Source organism: Lontra canadensis, unplaced genomic scaffold (genome assembly GCF_010015895.1).
Source record: "Lontra canadensis isolate GAN:19392208 unplaced genomic scaffold, GSC_riverotter_1.0 scaffold186, whole genome shotgun sequence".
Taxonomy (NCBI): domain Eukaryota; kingdom Metazoa; phylum Chordata; class Mammalia; order Carnivora; family Mustelidae; genus Lontra; species Lontra canadensis.
The window spans coordinates 1,307,449-1,325,523 of record NW_022631180.1 but is presented as its reverse complement, the minus strand read 5'-3'; the positions used below and the strand labels follow the sequence as shown (position 1 = coordinate 1,325,523).

The window sequence follows — 18,075 nt, the reverse complement described above, 5'->3', positions numbered from 1 at the left end:
TGGGTACTGCCAGTGTAGACCTGGGAGAAGAGGCCAGCCATCAATGGAGGATCAGTTTGGGGGAGACACCGGTGCGGAAGGCTGAGCAGAAAAGGGGAGCACTAAGACCCAGGGGTAGTGGAGGACTGCAGCAAGGAGCTGGTGGAAGAGAAGTAGGCGGTGTAAGTGTGTGTGTGTTGGGGGTGGGGTGGGGGAGCCATCTGGTACCTTAGTAGCATCCAAAACATCATCAGCCATAACGACAGAAATGGCCAGTCAGTCCCAGGGTATCCAGCAGCTCCTGCAAGCCGAGAAGCGGGCGGCTGAGAAGGTGGCAGATGCCAGAAAGAGTGAGTCTCCTCCACTCTCCCTTAGGAGTCTGGAAAGAAAATTGGGGAGGGGGGGGACAATAAACCTTCCGGTCCCTGGGAAAACCCAAGGTTGGTGGGGAGGAAGCTGGGGCTGGGATGGCTGATTAGGAGGAAAGAAATGGGTGGGTGTTAGAATCTAGCACCTGGTTGGCTGAGAGAAGGCAGAAAAACTTTCTGGAAAGGAATGACCACTACTATCTTGTTTTGTGAGGGGGTCTACCCCCACCCTCTGTCCTTTCTTCTGCTTCCAGGGAAGGCCCGGCGTCTGAAGCAGGCGAAGGAGGAGGCACAGATGGAGGTGGAGCAGTACCGTAGAGAGCGGGAGCAGGAATTTCAGAGCAAGCAGCAGGCGGTGAGTTGTGGGACAGTTGAGAAGGGACCCCAGGGTGCAAGTTGGTGGGTGTATCTGATAAGGTGTGGACAGGGTGACTGTACAAGAAAATAAGGTGGTAAAGGGCTGAAGGGGACCCTTAGCAGGGGCCATGTTATTGATAAAGAAGTGTGATAACGAAGAGAATCTGAGACATTTGAAAGACTTGTACAGCTTTTGGGGGGAATTGCCACCATCTGTGTGGAGTATAATGTCATTTGGGGTGGAAGGCAGAGTTTTATGGTCACATATAGTGAGGTGGTGGGGGTTTTACAGTCTGTTTTAGGATGAAGTTGCATGTCAAGTCTCAAAGGAAGGAGAATTGTGTTGCTTTCTTTGGTGTCTGGCTATTTCCATGGGATGGGGGTGGTTTTGACAAGGGCTTTTCTTCCTGGCCTTGCTCCAGGATCTTCCTCTCCACCTGCCTGGACCCTTCTTTCTCTGTTTCTGCTTTTGCCTTTCTCTCTTCTTTGCCTTTCCCAATCCCCCTAGGCCATGGGCTCCCAGGGGAACCTGTCGGCTGAGGTGGAACAGGCTACAAGACGCCAGGTGCAGGGCATGCAGAGCTCTCAGCAGAGAAACCGAGAACACGTCTTGGCCCAACTTCTTGGCATGGTTTGCGACGTCAGGCCCCAGGTCCACCCCAACTACCGGATTGCTGTCTAGGATCCACTGTAGGGCCTGACTGTTCCCTTCCATTTCCCTTTCTCAAAGAAATCCCCCAATCAAAATTACCTCCCACCATCTTCGCTGCTTCTTTCCCACTTTCTCTCCATTCCCTGGAAATTCTAGGGGCAAGATCCAATAATTCTGTGAAATTTAGAAGTTATCCTGTTCAGATATGAATCTCCTTATTGTTCTTTAACCTTCACTGGGACCTTGTAAACTCCCAAGTCACCCTCACCCAACTCCTCTTAAAATTTGTAGTGTGCAGAAGTCAGGATGTGGAAAACACTTTGGTTTCAGAGCCTGGGACACTGAGGTCCCTTTCCCAACCCTGCCACTTGCTGGGACAGGACAAGCTACTTAACCTGTAGTCCAGTGTCCTCCTCTACAGGACTGAAATAATGATGACAACGACAATGACGGCAATGACGTTACCTACCTTATAGGGTTGCTGCAATGATTAGGGATCACTCTGTTAAATCCTCGCATGGTTTTTGGCATATAGTAGCTGTGATTCAATAAATGGCTGCTTTATGGCATTATTACTACTCCCTGCCCACCTGCCAAAACCTAAACACAGCTGTTTCCTCATATTTGTCAATGGCTTTCTAATTCTACTTATTCATTCTGTGAACCTAATAATTCTCTGAAGAATTAGTTCTTCCTGCCTCTTTTCCCCCAGAGCTTTATGATCCCTGAAAAGTAATGAAGACCTCATTTAGCCTCTCTACTGTGATTCCAGGAAGATGTTGAATTTGTCTTTTTGTCTCTAAGTTATGTTTTGTCTTTATTGGATTTCCCCTTTTCCGATTTCCCCAAAGACCCATCAGATGCTCACTGCTTCCTGAGACCTAAAGTGATGCTATGTTCCCTTGTATGCATGGCTTTCCTTTCTGCATCCTCAATATCCTTCCCTTTGTAACAATGAAAAATTGTCAATAAAAGAACTATGGGCAAATCAACTGGTGTGTGGAAGCAGCTTCCTTTTGCTTCAGCATTTCTCATTTTCAGTCACTCTCTTGTTCCTTATTTACATATTCCCCAAATGCCCAAAAGGGCTGTTCTTTGAAACTTGTTGGAAAAACAAAAGGTACTAGTGTGTTATTATTTCTCTAAAGTGAGGAACATACATGGTTACTTGTCGGGAACCTGGGAACTATAGATGGCAGGTATAGAGAAAAGCTGGTGTAGGAACAAGCACTCTTTGTCCCTTATCTTGCTTTCTTTTTCTTTCTTTCCTTTTTGAAAGAAAGATTATTTATTTATTTGAGAGAGAGCAGAGCGAGAGAGAACGTTCATGGCAGGCAGGGTCAGAGGGAGAGAGAAGCTTGAGCAGGGAGCCTGATGCAGGACTGGAGCCCACAACCCTGGGATCATGAACTGAGCCAAAAGCAGACGCTTACCAGACTGCGCTACCTAGCTGCCCCAAAACTTGGAATACTTAGGGTCGGAAAAACTGCCCAGAAGGGCACTATCCTTGAATCACTGTTAGTTCTCTTGGCCACAGAAAGCACTGCCTGCTTCACCAAACGAAAGATTTGAACCAATGAGGTAATCCACAGTGTAATTATTAACCAGACTCAAGCAGGGAGGCAGGATACAATAGAAATAAAATGTATTTGTATCCTGGCTCTGTCACCTCACTAGCTTTGTTACTTTGGACGTGTTGCTTTGTTTGATTATAAAATGGGAATAAGGACACCTATTCCTTAGTGTTAAACAATTAACTGTGATAACAGGTAAAGAGCCAAACGTTTGCTGTCATTTTTGACATCACATCTGACTTCTGAGGCATTATCAAAGACTGGGATATTAAAGGTTTCATTCAGGAAAAAATTCAACCTGAACAATGGGGCTGCTGGAAGCGGGGCTAAGGACATTCTGGTCGAGTTAACAATATTTGTGGGATGTTGTGTAACCCTCAAGCCCTGCCATTTATCTTTAACAGTTGAGGCGGAATCTAGACCCCCCCCCCCCACCCCGCCGTGCCCCACTCAGTGGTTTCAGGACACCTTCCCGCCTCGAATTTCCTGCCCATCCGCTTCAGGGTCCTTGGGGCATCAACTACGTGGACCAACATTATTTTGGGCAAATGCCGCTCACCGTCTCCACCCTGAGAAAAAGGGTAGGTTGAGGACCCATGAGCGCTCTTCAGGTTCGTTCCTACCCATCAGCTGGGGTCAGACGAGCTATAGCGCAGACGCATCCGGGTCACCTTGACTACCGGGCCAAGGACCCCGTGGGAACTCTCAGTCCGCGCCATCCTGTTCCACCGAGCGGGGCGCCCACGGAGAGGTGCCTAGAGAGAAGACCTGCCCGGCAAGAACCTAAGGGAAGAGGTGAGGGACGTGGAGTAGACGAGGATAAGAGAAAAAAGGTAACAGCGGGAGATGCTAGTTTCCTTAATGTCTTTTGTTACTTGCAGTAGCGGAGGAATTAGAAGTGGCTTAAAAAATCCACACAGGCATTTTCTAAAGGCAACCCCACCGCGCGCGGAACGATTGACTCTGGAAAGATCGTCTTCCGGTCTCTTGCGCCTGCGCGCTTGCAGGCGAGAAGGCGGGAGGCCCAGGGATGAGGGAAGCCGAGAACCGGAAGTGAAGGCAGATTCCCTCTTTCGTCGCTGTTGCCGGCGCCATATGCGCTCGTCTTGCTCAGGTAAGTTTTGGCCTTCAGTATCATCCGCCTCCATCTGCGTTTTTTTGCGGTCATTCTGTCCGATGGACTCCTGATACCCGTTCCACAGGCTATGGTCTGGTCCCTGGGGCCTAGCTGGGTCATTATTTCTACTGCCTGCATTCCTTTTCAGAGCTCTAAGAGTGTCGGGGGTGGGGGGAAGAGGTAGGGATGCTAGGGGGCACAATCCAAGATGGTGGCCCCAGCGCCATTGTGTTTCTTTTGCTCCCTGCACCTTTGCTGCGCTCCTTGTTTATCGGAGGCCCTGGCGATGGTGAGAGGCGGCGCTAGGTGTTCTCTGGTCCCGGGCATTTGCGGAGGGCGGGGCTCTTTTCACCTTCTCTTCTCTCTGGGTCTACTTGGCCAGGTGGGATTAGGCCCAAGGTGGGATTAGGAGGAGAAGCCGGTTTCTGGGCCTAGTTGGACTTTTCTCATCTGGATTTACGAACTTTTGTTTGGAACACGTTCCGCATGTTTATGCACGGTGTCATTGTGTGATTATCGGGAGTCTCACGTGAGGAGTAACGCAAGGGGGATGTGAGACTCCTTGCTCCGGTTTCTGTTAAAGCTGGAGCGAGCGTCTCTCTCAAATAGTTCTTCCTTCTTATTGTATGGAGAAGAGATGAATACTTTTCTGGCTGAGCCATTTCTCTTACACCCCCCCATCCTCGTCAATCACACAGGGATTTCTTTTGCGCCAGGAGGAGGTCACTGAGGAGTGGGAGGTAGATGGCAGCCACATGATGTTTTTATTTTGAGAAGTGAGCGCTTTCTGCAATGATGACCTTAATCTATCACCCTTGACTGATGGCTGCTTTGTTAGGGAGATTATAGGGAAAGCGCAGTTTCTTTGAGGATCTTTAAGGACTTCTCGTTATCTTGTTCTCTCCATTCTCTATTCCCGTCTCATATTTTGCTTTTCATTTTCTGTTTTCTTCATTACTGTTAAAGATCAGGAATTCATATGCTGGTTCTCGCCTTCCTACTTCCTGGTTTATGCTATTCTGATCCTTATCTTTTTGGGAATTTGTGTCTTAACTACATCACTTGGGGCCACTGTGTTATGTTTGTTCTTGCTTTTATGTTTTGTGGTCCTCTTAGTTTTTTTTCCCAGGTAAAGGTGTCATAGTTTAGGGAAAGTGGGAAGAGTGTGGGGATGGGAAAGAGGTGGTGAAGTCTTTGTTTGTGACTAATAAGTCTTCCATCTGTTTTTTCCCTAGCTCTTCTATCACAAACTAGGGTTGTTTTTTTTTTTTTAACTGTTGCTCAAGCCCCCACTTTCCTTCCTTGTTTTCACTTACTCTGCGTGAACCCATCCAGAGACCCCTCCCCTTCTCCCCCTGCCGGCCCAGTTATGGCAGAGAACGATGTGGACAATGAGCTCTTGGACTATGAAGAAGATGAGGTGGAGACAGCAGCTGGGGGAGATGGGGCTGAGGCCCCTGCCAAGAAGGATGTGAAGGGCTCCTATGTCTCCATCCACAGCTCTGGCTTTCGTGACTTCCTGCTGAAGCCAGAGTTGCTCCGGGCCATTGTCGACTGTGGCTTTGAGCATCCATCAGAAGGTAAATTTTCTTTCCAGTATAGAGTAGTCATTAGGCTTCCTAAGGATACAAGAAATAGGTGTGTAAAACAGTCCCTCAGGTGATACATACTTTAGGCTAGATCAGGAAATAAAGTGTCAACAATTATTTTAGCTGTAGGAAAGATTTATATAGATTGTCTTTTTATGTATGATACTTGAAAAGCAACTTAAGGGGTCTGCCATTTGTTCTTGCGACTGGTTTATTCTTGTTTACTTGTTTTTTTTTTTTTAAATTTTGTCATCTAGGTTTCTAATTTAGAATGTCCAGAGAGGAGCTGGTTGGACCTTTAGTCCCTCTCTGTTGGGCCAGGCCATCTCTGGTCTCTGGAAACCTTGATGGCTTGATCTAAAGCGGGTGGCTTCTGGGTCAGCTACCAAGCCCTTCAGAGTTGCTGGGTTACGTGGCCTAAGGTGTGGCAAGCTGAGTAGGAGAAATGGCCTGGGGCAGGCACGCATGTCCTAGATTTTTACAGGTTAAGGAGGATAGGGACAGAGTCAGGAGCACTAAAAGTGAGCTGTTGGTAGGTGCAAGACGGTTTTTAGCAGGATGGAGGAGGGGGCACTGGAGTTGGAGGCTAAAGCAAGAACAAACTAGGAAGGCCTACTTTTGGGATGAATTTGATTGAGGGAGAAGGGAGGTAGAAAGGGTCTGGAAATTGATAACCATTTAAGAAATTGAATGGTGAGAAATAGGCTTGGCGTGGTGAAAAAAAGTGGTGGAGTTATCTGGAGACTGAAGTCTAATTTATTTTTTTTCTCCCCTACTTGTAGTCCAGCATGAGTGCATCCCTCAGGCCATTCTGGGAATGGATGTCCTGTGCCAGGCCAAGTCAGGCATGGGGAAGACAGCGGTGTTTGTGCTGGCCACACTGCAGCAGCTGGAGCCAGTTACTGGACAGGTATACTTGGGGAGAGTGCTGTGGAGGACATTTTGGTTAGAAATATTTGAGAAGGGTGTTTTGTCTTAGCCCTGTGATGCGTTCAGAGTTTGTTGCTAAGATGATTTCTGTCACCTTTGATGGCCATAGGGGATATTACATAGTAATGATGGGGTTAGTGGCTTAGATCTCAGAACTGAAGTCATTTATGATCTGTCAGATGTGCTTTTGTGATGGTTTGCTTCCCCAGAGGGCATAGTAAAGGGATATATTGTTTGTCTCCATCTACTCACCCTGCCCCAGGTGTCTGTGCTGGTGATGTGTCACACTCGGGAGTTGGCTTTTCAGATCAGCAAGGAGTATGAGCGCTTCTCTAAATACATGCCCAATGTCAAGGTAAGCCAGGGTAAAGAGACCTGGGAGGGTGAGGTGTGGGGCTTTGAAGGCATTGAAGACTTGTAGACTAGCATTCTTCATGTCCACAGTTTGTTAAATTACCTTTATGTGAAAGTCATGTACAGGTAATAATAGCTGGTAGGTTTCTGTAGACTTTGGTGTGCAAGAGATTTACGTTCTAGGGTTCACTTTTGAATATGCATTGTAATTTTAAGATGTTAGCTATGTTCTAATCTTGGAGAAGCTCTAGTTTGCTTTGGTGTTTAGCAAGAGAAGGCTGGAAGTGCCAAAATATCTCTAGTGTTGTGTGTGAATTTTGAGGATTCTTTAAAATGGCAGAAAATTGAAAGATGTTTGGGGGCCACAACAGAATAGAGTTGGGTTTTCCATATATAATCTTGGTTTTCATAGTGTGGTTCCCAAGCCCATAGTTCGGATGAAAATGCAGATTATGTGGGTACCACCCCAGACCTACTGGGTATGAATATGCATTCTAACAAGATCTCCGAGTAATTGGAGTTTGAGAAGCACTGATGTGTATAACTTCCTACTGTCCGCTAGGATGTGGTGAACAATGATTTTGTTTGGATTATTGGGATTTTCTCCTGTTAATCATTACTTCATGTGTTGAGTTCCTAGCCCTAACCTAAAAATAGTCATTTTTTTTTTTTTAAGAGATTTAGTTTATTTATTTGAGAGAGCGAGCGCGCATGAGCCAATGGTGGGCTGAGGGAGAGGCAGACTCCCCTCTGAGCAGGGAGCCCCACATAGGGCTCAATCCCAGGACCCCAGGATCATGACCTGAGTGGAGGTCAGATGCTTAACTGACGGAGCTAAACTAGTCTTAAACTAAATAAAAAGTAGTAGTAAAAGCCAAAGTAGCAATAATATCTGTGTGGGCTAAACATGCTGGAGTAATGTAGAAGGACTCGTAATGAAAAGACTTGTGTTCTCCTATCTCTAATCTCACTTCACAGAAGGTAATGGTTAGTTAATGTTCTTTTTTCCTTTTTCCCTAATGGTTCTGTGACACCAAGTATTAGTCGCTCTTCTCTCATTTTATCAAATTCCAGGTGTTTTTGATTTTTTTCATGAAAGAGTAGTTGGTTTACGTTATTCTTTTGTTACACGAAAATTAATTTTAATTCCTTAAAAATAATTTAAATGCCGTACGTGTATGTGTTACGCTTAATTCGGTTTTTACATTGTCTCATTGTTCTTCCACCAGGTGGTCTTGTTACTGCTTGATTCTAAAAAGTTGAAAACCAGAGAAGTTTCCATTGTCACGATTGTTGAAACATTTATTGTTGGGCTCATTAGTGAGCAAGGATTGCACTTCCTTCTCTATAGGCCTAGCTTACTAGCTTATGCGGCTTAAAAGAAATTTTTTTTTTTTTTTAAAGATTTTATTTACTTATTTGACAGGCAGATCACAAGTAGGCAGAGGCAGGCAGAGAGAGGGGGAGGAAGCAGGCTCCCTGCTTAGCAGAGCTCCTGACTGGGGACTTGATCCCAGGACCCTGGGATCATGCCCTGAGCTTTAACCCCCTGAGCCACCCAGGCGCCCCTAAAAGAATTTTTTTGTTTATTTGTTTATTTTTTTTTTTTTAGTAATCTGTACACCCAGGGTGGGGCTCAAACTCAAAACCCAGAGATCAAGAGTTGGATGCTCTTCAACTTAGCCACCCGAGTGCCCCAAAAGAGAATATTCTTTGTGTTAAGACTGAAGACAAATTGTCATGACATTTTCTTACTTTTGTTTAAAATTGTGCTAAAGTGGGCGCCTGGGTGGATCAGTGGGTTAAAGCCTCTGCCTTTGGCTCAGGTCATGATCCCAGGGTCCTGGGATCAAGCCCCGCTTCAGGTGCTCTGCTCAGCAGGGAGCCTGCTTCCCCGCCCCCTCTCTTTGCCTGCCTCTCTGCCTACTTGTGATCTCTGCCTGTCTAATAAATAAATAAAATCTTTAAAAAATAAATTAAAAAATTGTGCTAAAGTGACTTGTTTGAGGTTGGGCTAGTTCTACAGAATAGCCTATGTGTGGATTTGTCTGGTTACTCCCTTAATGGTGTTAAGTTATTTTCTTTCTAATTTCCTTTAACTGAAATACATATTTGAAAGCTTAACTAATTGAAGTTAACCGTTTTTGGCAAGTTGTTTTGGGTTGATATGCTTTGTATATCCTGTTGCAAACTTGGTTGTCCTGTAATAAGTGATTTTAGTTTTTTTGTGACAGTCTTATCCTGTGATTAATTTTTGTTTCTTTGAAACTAGAAAGCAGTTTCTGGTGTCATTTGATATGGTACTAAGGCTCCGATCCACAACAAATATTCCCCTTACGTTTTTCTTTTTCTTTTTAAAGATTTTATTTATTTGGCAGGCAGAGATCACAATTAGGCAGAGGCAGGCAGAGAGAGAGGAAGGGAAGCAGGCTCCCTGCTGAGCAGAGAGCCAGCCCGATGTGGGGCTCTCGATCCCAGGACCCCGGGATCATGACCCGAGCCGAAGGCAGAGGCTTTAACCCACTGAGCCACCCAGGCACCCTCCTCTTATGTTTTTAATGTGTAATAATATGTTTATGTTGAATCAGTAATTTCATAAGGTTTATGCAAAAAGGCGTTTAAAAATCTGAGTTCAGAGGCTCCGGGGTGTTTGGCCAGTTGAGCATCAGACTCTTGATCTTGGTTCAGGTTTTGATTAGGAATCAAAACCTACATGTAGGTTGTAGAGTTCACACCCTACATTGGGCTGTACACTGGGTATGGAGTCTACTTTAAAAAAAGAGAGAGAAAGAAAAAAATCTGAGTTTAGTTAGAAAAAAACTTGATATTCCATCATGAGTGTTTTGTGATATATTGCTCTGGTGATTTCTTGTTACCCCCTTTTTTTTTTTTAAGTTTGTTTATAATTTACACCCAGTGTGGGGCTCAAACTTAACCCTGAGATCAAGAGTCAACATGCTTTTCCAGCCAGATGCCCTTGCTATCCTCATTCTTAGAATGAAGTCTGGCCACAGAATCAGGGGAAGGAAGATTATTAGATTAAGTCAGAAGAAAATGCTAGTCCTGACTGCTCTGATTAGCCACATAACTTCCGGCAAGTCACTTTTGTTTCTTAGCTTTAGTGTTTGGGCATCATAATAAAATTTTAGATTGGGTGATGTTAAATATTCCTTGTAGCTTTGAAATGTTCTAAGAATTCATTTAGATTAAAAGGATGGGAACTGTGGGGAGATTGGACTCTTTCTTTGCTTGTGAGACGCTGTTTTCTCCTGGGTTAACACAGGTCGCGGTGTTTTTTGGTGGTCTGTCTATCAAGAAGGATGAAGAGGTGCTGAAGAAGAACTGCCCGCATATTGTTGTGGGGACCCCTGGCCGCATCCTCGCCCTGGCTCGAAATAAGAGCCTCAATCTCAAACACATTAAACACTTTATCTTGGATGAATGTGATAAGATGCTTGAACAGCTCGGTGAGTGGCAACGGTGGGTGGGGCTAGTGATCTGAGAGTTGCCCTTCAGAGCCAGATGATGTTTATTTGCTACAGGAGCACTTCAGTGCCAGGACGACTCTTAATCTATCACCCATGACTGATGGCTCTGGCTCCCCTCTTGGTTTTTGTTAGGCTTTTTAAGCAACCTTGGTGATCAAGGGGAAGTGTGTTTTGTCCTTCCCTTCTGTGATGGAGGTTTCTTTTTCTTTGAGAGGAGTGACTGCTGATCTTAGACCTTAATCACACCACTGTTCTTTCCTTTTTAGCTTCTCATTGGGGATGTTTGGGGAGATAATAAACTGAAAGAGGAAAACTGTTTACTTTTTTGCATCCCCTGCACAGCATATATCGGAATTTATAGCTGAATAGATCTTTAGACCTAAGATTAATGTGGAGAGTTTATGGGATTTTCTGTAATCCAGTATGCCACAAGAAAGGCAAATCACCTGTAAGAACCCACATTTAAAAATGAGACAGTGGGGATGGACATAGCCCCAGGGATAAGTCATTCCAGATCATCTTTGGCTGTTACAGATGGTGACTGATAAGGTGGGCTTCAGATAGAGGGATCTCATTTGCCTGGCTGGATAGAAAGTACTATCCAGAGGAAGCATGGAATGGACTCTGACAGCTAGAATGTAATTAGGTGTGCAGTATTTGTGAAAAGTTGGGCAAGGGGAGAAAGGGAGAAGGGCCTTGTAAAGCATTTTTCAAGGGTTTTAGGCCTGTGAGCCTCTGCAGTGGGCTTCATCTCCATGTCATAATTGTGAGATTCAGGGTTTCATTATCTTTTTGACTGGTTAAAACAACCATTTAAAAAACCATTGCCTGGTTAAAACAAAGCTGGAATCTGATCCCAAGTCTTTATTTCAAATTCCACTGTGTTATTGCAGTGGATGTGATTTTATGGTGGTTCAAGTGAATAGAGTACCTGAGACCAGTCTTTTTCTGTGAAATGAATCTTGCTTACCCTTTTCCAGCAGTCTTCACCTCACTGGGGAGGCGGTCTCTGGTCTTTGTCTATGACATAATGCTTCTTTTCTGCTATGACTTTTTTCCTTTCTCTTGCAGACATGCGTCGGGATGTCCAGGAAATTTTTCGCATGACCCCCCATGAGAAGCAGGTCATGATGTTCAGTGCTACCTTGAGCAAAGAGATCCGTCCTGTCTGCCGCAAGTTCATGCAAGACGTAAATACCCTTCTACCTTCTCTCCCTCCACTCCCTGCCCACTGCCTCCTCCCCTTCCGCGCCCTCTTCCTCCAGACTCCCTTGTCCTTCAAGTGCCAAGAAGGGGGCACGTGCCCATCTGGGAGTGATGACTCCTTGAAGAGACACACAGAGGCAGAGACAGCTAGTGTTAGGGTCTGCGCGGGCGCCAGGGAAACTCCGGAAGACTTGGTCGGGTTAACTTGAGAGCGGGTAGTGTTCGACCTTTTTTTTTTTTTTTCATCACAGCATTTTTGAACCTCTTTCTTTTGGGGGGAGGGCAGAATTTTCTGCCCTACCACCCACCCGTCGTCTCCTACATAGCCCTTTACAGCCACGCACCCTCAAAGTGGCATCGAGCAGACAGTTGGAGCCTTCTGCTTCCCAAAACTCATAACCTCCCGGTGGCAGGAGAGCAAGAGAGGGACAGACAGATTGCAGGGCATGTCCAGAAGAAGAGCAAACAGCACAAATGAATCCGCTCCCTCCCCACCTCCAGGGGTGGGGGCCTTTGGCACCTCAGTCCCCGATCCCTTACTCCTTCCCATCCACACCTCCTCGCACCCATCCGGAGTCTCGGTTGATGTGAGCCGGCAGCAGAGAAGCACCGTGGAGCGGCGGGGGAAATGCGGACGGCACCCAGCGGTGGATGGCGGCAGCGGAGGCCGCGGGGAAACCTGACCAGGAAGCTGAGGACCAAACCAGCCTCTTTTTCCGTTCCCGGTTTTTTTCCTGAATCCAAGGCGTGCCGTGCTTCCCGTTTCCCCCATATGTGTTGGGGGGAGGGGTGTCCTGAAAGGGGGGGTAGATTTTTTTTTTCTTTTTTAAAACAATTTTTTAATGCTCAGAGGAGAGGGATATGGGAAAGGTAAAGTGAGGAGCTCCACTTGAATGTGACCAGGTGGGTGTCAGGGTTTGGGGCTAGATGGGGCCTGTTGTATACACAGTGCAGTGTATTCTTTCCCCATCCTGTACTGCTCCTTCCCATGGGGTGTTAACTGTCTTTAGCTGTACTTGGGGATAGGATTAGATTTGAAGGAGGCCATGGAACTTTCTGAAAAGCCTGCCTGTACTAGCCTGCTTTCTGGGATTGGGCTTCTGGTTTTCTTCTGTGCCACACTTCCTTTCCTAAAATCTTGGACCCTGGGTGTTCATGTTAATTATGTCCCCAGGTTAGTGAAGAGTGCTAGGAAAATTGGACTCAGGAGTTGAGTCTTGTGTCAATTTATATATTTTTTTATGTTGCCTTCCTCCCCTTCAAGGGTTTTGTGTGTGTGCATGTGTGCCTGTTTGTACGCGTGCGTGTGTATGCACGCAGATGAATATGTGTCTGCTGCTCTGAATTTGTTTCTTAACACCATTTAATGGTACCATCCCTGTAATACTCTAGGTGGTTTGACTCTTAGTTCAAAGACCAGTGCCATCTAAACTATTCCCGTGTAGTCTGAGGGCAAGTTGTTACTCAACTTGAGTAACTTCTGCTTTTCTTTCATGGCATTTTTGAGACCATCTTATTGTAGCATTCTGATCTGAAGATAGCCGTCCTCCTGATGTGGATCTGATTTCCTTAGTTGTTTTGTTTTTTTAAAGATTTATTTGAGAGAAAGCACAAGCGGGTGGAGGGGCAGAGGGGGAGGGAGAAACAGACTCCCCATTGAGGAGGGAGCGTAATGAAGGACTTGATCCAAGGACTCTCAGCTCATGACCTGAGTTGAAGGCAGATGCTTAATCCACTGAGCCACGCAGGCGCCTCCTTATTTTCTTAGTTAAGAGAATGCTCTAATGAAGCAATCCTTGTCTTCCCCTGTATTTTTACAACCATCTCTGAGTTAACTCTGACCTTGAGTCACTCTGTCCCACCAGTACCCAGGCGTTTCAATCACATTCTCCTTTTGGGGATCATCTCCCGTTTTCTTTCCTCTGTTACCTCCCTTTGAGGTAGTGGCATCTTGCCAATAGGTGGTCCCACTGCTCCTTTTCCTTTCTGGAAAGTTCCCTTCCCATGCCTGGTTAAGGTTAGGCAGTCTTAAAACTCATGTCTGATAGGAAGGAAATTAGAGCTAATGTGGAAGAGACCACATTAAAAGGGGTATTTTGGGGGGTATGGTGGGATTTTCAGTTTTCTCTTCTCCCCATCCCCCCATGGGGTGTATTGGAGATCAAGTTCCTCCACCCCCCCAGGTTTAACCCCCCCACTCTGCCCTCCTCCCGTTCCCCACCCCTACTCCCCCCTCCCCCCCAGCCAATGGAGATCTTCGTGGATGATGAGACGAAGCTGACGCTGCATGGGTTGCAGCAGTACTACGTGAAACTGAAGGACAACGAGAAGAACCGGAAGCTCTTTGACCTTCTCGATGTCCTTGAGTTCAATCAGGTCAGTTGTTCAAGGTCCAGTAGGTGGATGAGCACGTCTCCAACTGTAGCAGAAACCTGGTTAAGTACCCATTTATTGAGGATGTGATGTGATGTGAGCAAGAATAGTAGATAAATTGGCTTTAAATGAAATTCTTTTAAATGAAAAAAATTTTTTTTAAGATTATATTTATTTATTTGACAGAGATCACAAGTAGGCAGAGAGGCAGGCGGGGAGGGGGGAGCAGGCTCTCTGCTGAGCAGAGAGCCCAATGTGGTGCTTGATCCCAGGACCCTGAGATCATCACCTGAGCCCAAGGCAGAGGCTTAACCCACTGAGCCATCCAGGCGCCCCTTAAATGAGAATTTAAACAAGGTGAGAGCTGCCTTTCTGTTCCATGGCTGTCACAGCCAGGTGTTTTGTAAAGAAAAAGCTCAATAAAGAAAATTCTTAGAAAATTCTTGAGGGGATTTCATAAGCTTGTAAAAATTCCAAAATATTTTGGGTTTGTTAGGTTTTTAAATTTGTTTCTTCTCATGCTGTTTACTGAGAAGAAATGACCCATCACTTAACCTGTTTTGTGGATTTATTAGCACCAAAAACTTACTGAAATTAAGGTAGATTGCTTATATTTGTTCCTAATGAGTAGGAAATACTGGTCATGATCTTTCCAGACTTTAGTTTTATTTTTTATCACTTTATCATTTTTACCATTAGCTACATTCAACTTGGTAGTTTTGGTTACTACTCTCTCTAACTTCTCTGCAGCATGTCTGCTCAGGAAAAATCAGAGCTGAGTAAGAAAGGCTTAAGTTATATTTAGAACAGAGGAGGAATATGTGATGAGGATTAGGAGGAATTTCTTTAGAACAGTGCAGTTACTGAAAACTCTTCTCTTACATAATCTCTCACGGATCCCACATGGACCCACATCCCCTGTCACACACCCAGGTGGTGATCTTTGTGAAGTCTGTGCAGCGTTGCATTGCCCTGGCCCAGCTCCTAGTGGAGCAGAACTTCCCAGCCATTGCCATCCACCGAGGGATGCCCCAGGAGGAGAGGTGAGTCAGAGATGGAAAGATGTTTTGTGTCCTTGGGAAGAAAAAGAGACCATTGAGAGAAGGGACTCAACATTTTTCTAATTTCCTTTCTCACAAAGGCTTTCTCGGTATCAGCAGTTTAAAGATTTTCAACGACGAATTCTTGTGGCTACCAACCTATTTGGCCGAGGCATGGATATTGAGCGGGTGAACATTGCCTTCAATTATGACATGCCTGAGGATTCTGACACCTACCTGCATAGAGTAAGCTCCACTCCCATGTGGGCATCCCAGTGTCCCATCTTGCTCCCTGATTTTCTGTCTTCATACCTAATTGTCTCGCCCCTCCTTTTGTGAATTTTCCTACTTGGGAGTCGTCCCAGTGTTACCCTCTCTCCTTCCAGGTGGCCCGAGCAGGTCGGTTTGGCACTAAGGGCTTGGCCATCACGTTTGTGTCAGATGAAAATGATGCCAAGATCCTCAATGATGTGCAGGATCGATTTGAAGTCAATATTAGTGAGCTGCCCGATGAGATAGACATTTCCTCTTACAGTGAGTATGGGTCTCATGGAACTGGCTCCTCAACTCTTGAGAGTCTCCTTTTTCCCTGGTACGTGTGTCTGAAATCTCATTAGGTACCTAAAGTCTCTGGCGCATAATGGGCACTTGGCAAGTTATGTCCCCCTGATCTTGATGCCCCTGTTGGGATGTTTAGTTGACCTGTAGGTCTCTTTCTCTTGACAGACTATTTATCTTTCCTCACTCCCATCCTATCCTCTGCACCCACAAACTACAGACCCCTGCATGCATGGGGGCGGGTCCCTGCCTTGTCCATGTCTTATCCTAATTGTGCCATGTTTTCTCTGCAGTTGAACAGACGCGGTAGAGGACTCACCAACCTATTTGGAGTATGACAGTCTGTCTCTGTTCAGGAGATGACCGCGGGCATGGGGTGAAGGAGACACTACTGCCACCTACCCCTGATAACCCCCACCCCCACCCCATGGCTTCCCCCTTTTGCATCACCACCACTCCTAAACCCCTGTTTCCGGAATTGTCTGAATTTTTTTTAACAAAACTAAAAAACACATGCGTCTGTGGTGTCTGTAAGTGTTCCATCCCTTTATTGGATTTGGGGTGAGGTTGGACCATGGTTCAGTGTATAAGGACTGTGTGCCTTGCTGTGGGGCCCAGGTCAGTTGACAAGGGGTCAGAGGGGAGGGTGATGTGACTAAGAATGCAGAGGCCATGGCTCCTTGCTACTTCCCAGTTGCTGCCCTTTGTGGAGGTGTCTTCCATTTTTCTTAGTGGCTTGGGAGGGGCTGGGATGTTTCTGACCCAAAGGCCCAGTGTGGGTGGTATGTAGTGTTTCCAGTGTTAGAAGGTAAAGTAGGAACTGGTGGGAAGCTTAAGCGTCTCCTAGGCTCTCTCGGTGTCTCCTCATCTGTTCTTTCAGCTTCTGGATCTTGAGCACCAGGGCTTGGGCTTCCCAGGCCCCTTCTTGCCCTTCCAGTAGGGCCTGGTACAGCTCCAGCTGCTGCTCCAGCAATTCCTCGGCTTGAGCCAGCTCAGCTGTGGGGCGGGGCCGGGGACCCTGAGTTGGGGGAGCAGAGGGGAGGAAGCATCAGCCAGGGCACAGGGCTGAGGTTTGGGGCGGTCTGCCTCACCTTTGAACCCTATTACATTAACATGGTCATCTGCTGTGAAGTCAAGGAAGCTTCTGTCTTAGGCATAAGCCTGGGGGTGGGGGCAGTTTGCTGCTCAGGGGTTATAAATGGACTCCGTGTACAAGGAAGGATACAGAGGAGAGGACTGGCTGTCCCTACCCCCTTTAAGAAATAATTAACTGTTAGGGGAAATTCCTGTTCAAGGACTTCATGGACTCTACAAGAAGGGAGGGCTGTGGGGAAAGGGAGCCCTGAGGTCTAGAGGGGTTGGGGGTGGGGAGGGTGCTGGGGATCTGGAAGTTGGAACTAGGCCAAAAGCTCTGGGGGTGGGGGTGGTATTTACTTGGAGCAGGCCCCTGACACAAGATGAAAGGGAATCCTCCCCCCTTTCCCCCCTACTATCTGCCCCCACACCTGCTGCCACTTACCCTTGGGGATGACCTTATCTTCCCACTGCATGTGGAGCTGGTTTGCTCTTCTGTGCTTGCCTTGGGGCTCTGGGAGCAGCACCTCCAGGAGCCCTGGGGGGCCAGAGGCCAGGAAGGCAGGAGGAGGCGACGGCAGCAACATGAGAGCCAGGGCAGAGGGAGTACCATGGCCGGTGTAGCAGGGAGCTTTCTGAACTGCTTCCCACCGGGAACTGGCTCCTTCCCTCTAGGCTTTGGCCTCGCTTCAGTGACTGGCCCTGCCCAGTGCCCTGCCCCTACCTTTACCTCCCTCCCAACCTGGCCCCAGACAGTTTTCCTGATGTGAAAAATTTCCTGCCTGTTGAGGCAGAACTTGCTTTATTTATTTATTTTAAAAATGTTATTTATTGGGGGAGAGCACAAGCAGTGGGGAGAGGGATTCTCTCCACTGAGCAGGAAGCAGGGCATGGAGGTCCTTCCCAGGATCCTGGAATCAAATTATGACCTGAGCTGAAAGCAGATGCTTAACCAACAGAGGCACCCAGGCGCCCAAGGCAGAACTTGGCTTTAGAACACTGGTGCTCTTCCTACTGAGTCTTAGTGTCTGCTTTTTTTCCGCACTAGGTCTTTAATCATTTCCAGTTCTGCAAGGTACAAGTTACATTGCTGGTGTGCAGGAAACTGGCTCAGGAGGGTTACCTTCAGGGTAAAAGTCCACTGCTGGTTCGTGGAAAAGTGGGAGGATTCATGCCCTGGCCCACCTTACTTGAAAGCTCATAGCCATTGACCTGGCTCAAGTATTGATTACACCTTTATTTCCATTTTTTTCCTTCTTGCTGGCCCAGAAGGACATTCCTTCTTGTCTGCATTACATGTTGTAGGGGTTTAGACACTTAACCGACTGAGCCACCCAGGTTCCGTGACTTCACTTTAAATTTGTAGTAGGACAAAAGCTCTGTTCACACACCATGCATGTGTGATGTGAGCCTTGT

The 18,075-nt window shown here is 46.6% G+C and overlaps 3 protein-coding genes, 1 long non-coding RNA gene and 2 other non-coding genes across 9 annotated transcripts; 5 read left to right on the top strand and 1 right to left on the bottom strand.

Moving 5' to 3' along the window:
- The first annotated feature begins 45 nt into the window (after positions 1-45).
- ATP6V1G2 (ATPase H+ transporting V1 subunit G2) lies at positions 46-2,348 on the top strand. 2 transcript variants are annotated; one of them, XM_032847315.1, is made up of 3 exons: positions 46-152; positions 602-702; positions 1,213-2,348. In XM_032847315.1, exons 2-3 carry the CDS (start codon positions 643-645, stop codon positions 1,384-1,386), a joined length of 234 nt encoding a protein of 77 aa, XP_032703206.1. In that variant the 5' UTR covers positions 46-152; positions 602-642; the 3' UTR covers positions 1,387-2,348. The 2 variants fall into 2 exon arrangements, with proteins under 2 accessions (XP_032703206.1, XP_032703205.1); XM_032847314.1 differs by lacking the exon at positions 46-152 and adding an exon at positions 165-329.
- A 1,195-nt stretch (positions 2,349-3,543) lies between these two features.
- On the top strand, positions 3,544-3,841 carry LOC116860974. The gene is made up of 2 exons (XR_004381378.1): positions 3,544-3,725; positions 3,812-3,841. It is a non-coding gene; the product is annotated as an uncharacterized LOC116860974 (long non-coding RNA).
- An 80-nt stretch (positions 3,842-3,921) lies between these two features.
- On the top strand, positions 3,922-16,119 carry DDX39B (DExD-box helicase 39B). Of its 2 annotated transcripts, XM_032847359.1 has the most exons (11): positions 3,922-4,044; positions 5,383-5,627; positions 6,419-6,546; positions 6,829-6,921; positions 10,204-10,387; positions 11,480-11,598; positions 13,859-13,990; positions 14,921-15,030; positions 15,129-15,273; positions 15,414-15,561; positions 15,879-16,119. In XM_032847359.1, the coding sequence occupies exons 2-11, from the start codon at positions 5,417-5,419 to the stop codon at positions 15,893-15,895; spliced, it is 1,287 nt and encodes a 428-aa protein (XP_032703250.1). In that variant the 5' UTR covers positions 3,922-4,044; positions 5,383-5,416; the 3' UTR covers positions 15,896-16,119. The 2 variants fall into 2 exon arrangements, with proteins under 2 accessions (XP_032703250.1, XP_032703249.1); XM_032847358.1 differs by lacking the exon at positions 3,922-4,044 and having other exon boundaries at positions 5,273-5,627.
- LOC116860976 lies at positions 4,798-4,875 on the top strand. Its single transcript, XR_004381379.1, has one exon. It is a non-coding gene; the product is annotated as a small nucleolar RNA SNORD83 (small nucleolar RNA).
- On the top strand, positions 10,438-10,514 carry LOC116860978. Its single transcript, XR_004381381.1, has one exon. It is a non-coding gene; the product is annotated as a small nucleolar RNA SNORD83 (small nucleolar RNA).
- Positions 16,120-16,176: 57 nt separating the features above from the next.
- MCCD1 (mitochondrial coiled-coil domain 1) lies at positions 16,177-17,350 on the bottom strand. 2 transcript variants are annotated; one of them, XM_032847361.1, is made up of 3 exons: positions 17,105-17,350; positions 16,393-16,603; positions 16,177-16,351 (listed from the first exon to the last, which is right to left on the bottom strand). In XM_032847361.1, the coding sequence occupies exons 1-2, from the start codon at positions 17,270-17,272 to the stop codon at positions 16,418-16,420; spliced, it is 354 nt and encodes a 117-aa protein (XP_032703252.1). In that variant the 5' UTR covers positions 17,273-17,350; the 3' UTR covers positions 16,177-16,351; positions 16,393-16,417. The 2 variants fall into 2 exon arrangements, with proteins under 2 accessions (XP_032703252.1, XP_032703251.1); XM_032847360.1 differs by having other exon boundaries at positions 16,332-16,603; positions 17,105-17,347.
- Positions 17,351-18,075: the final 725 nt, after the last annotated feature.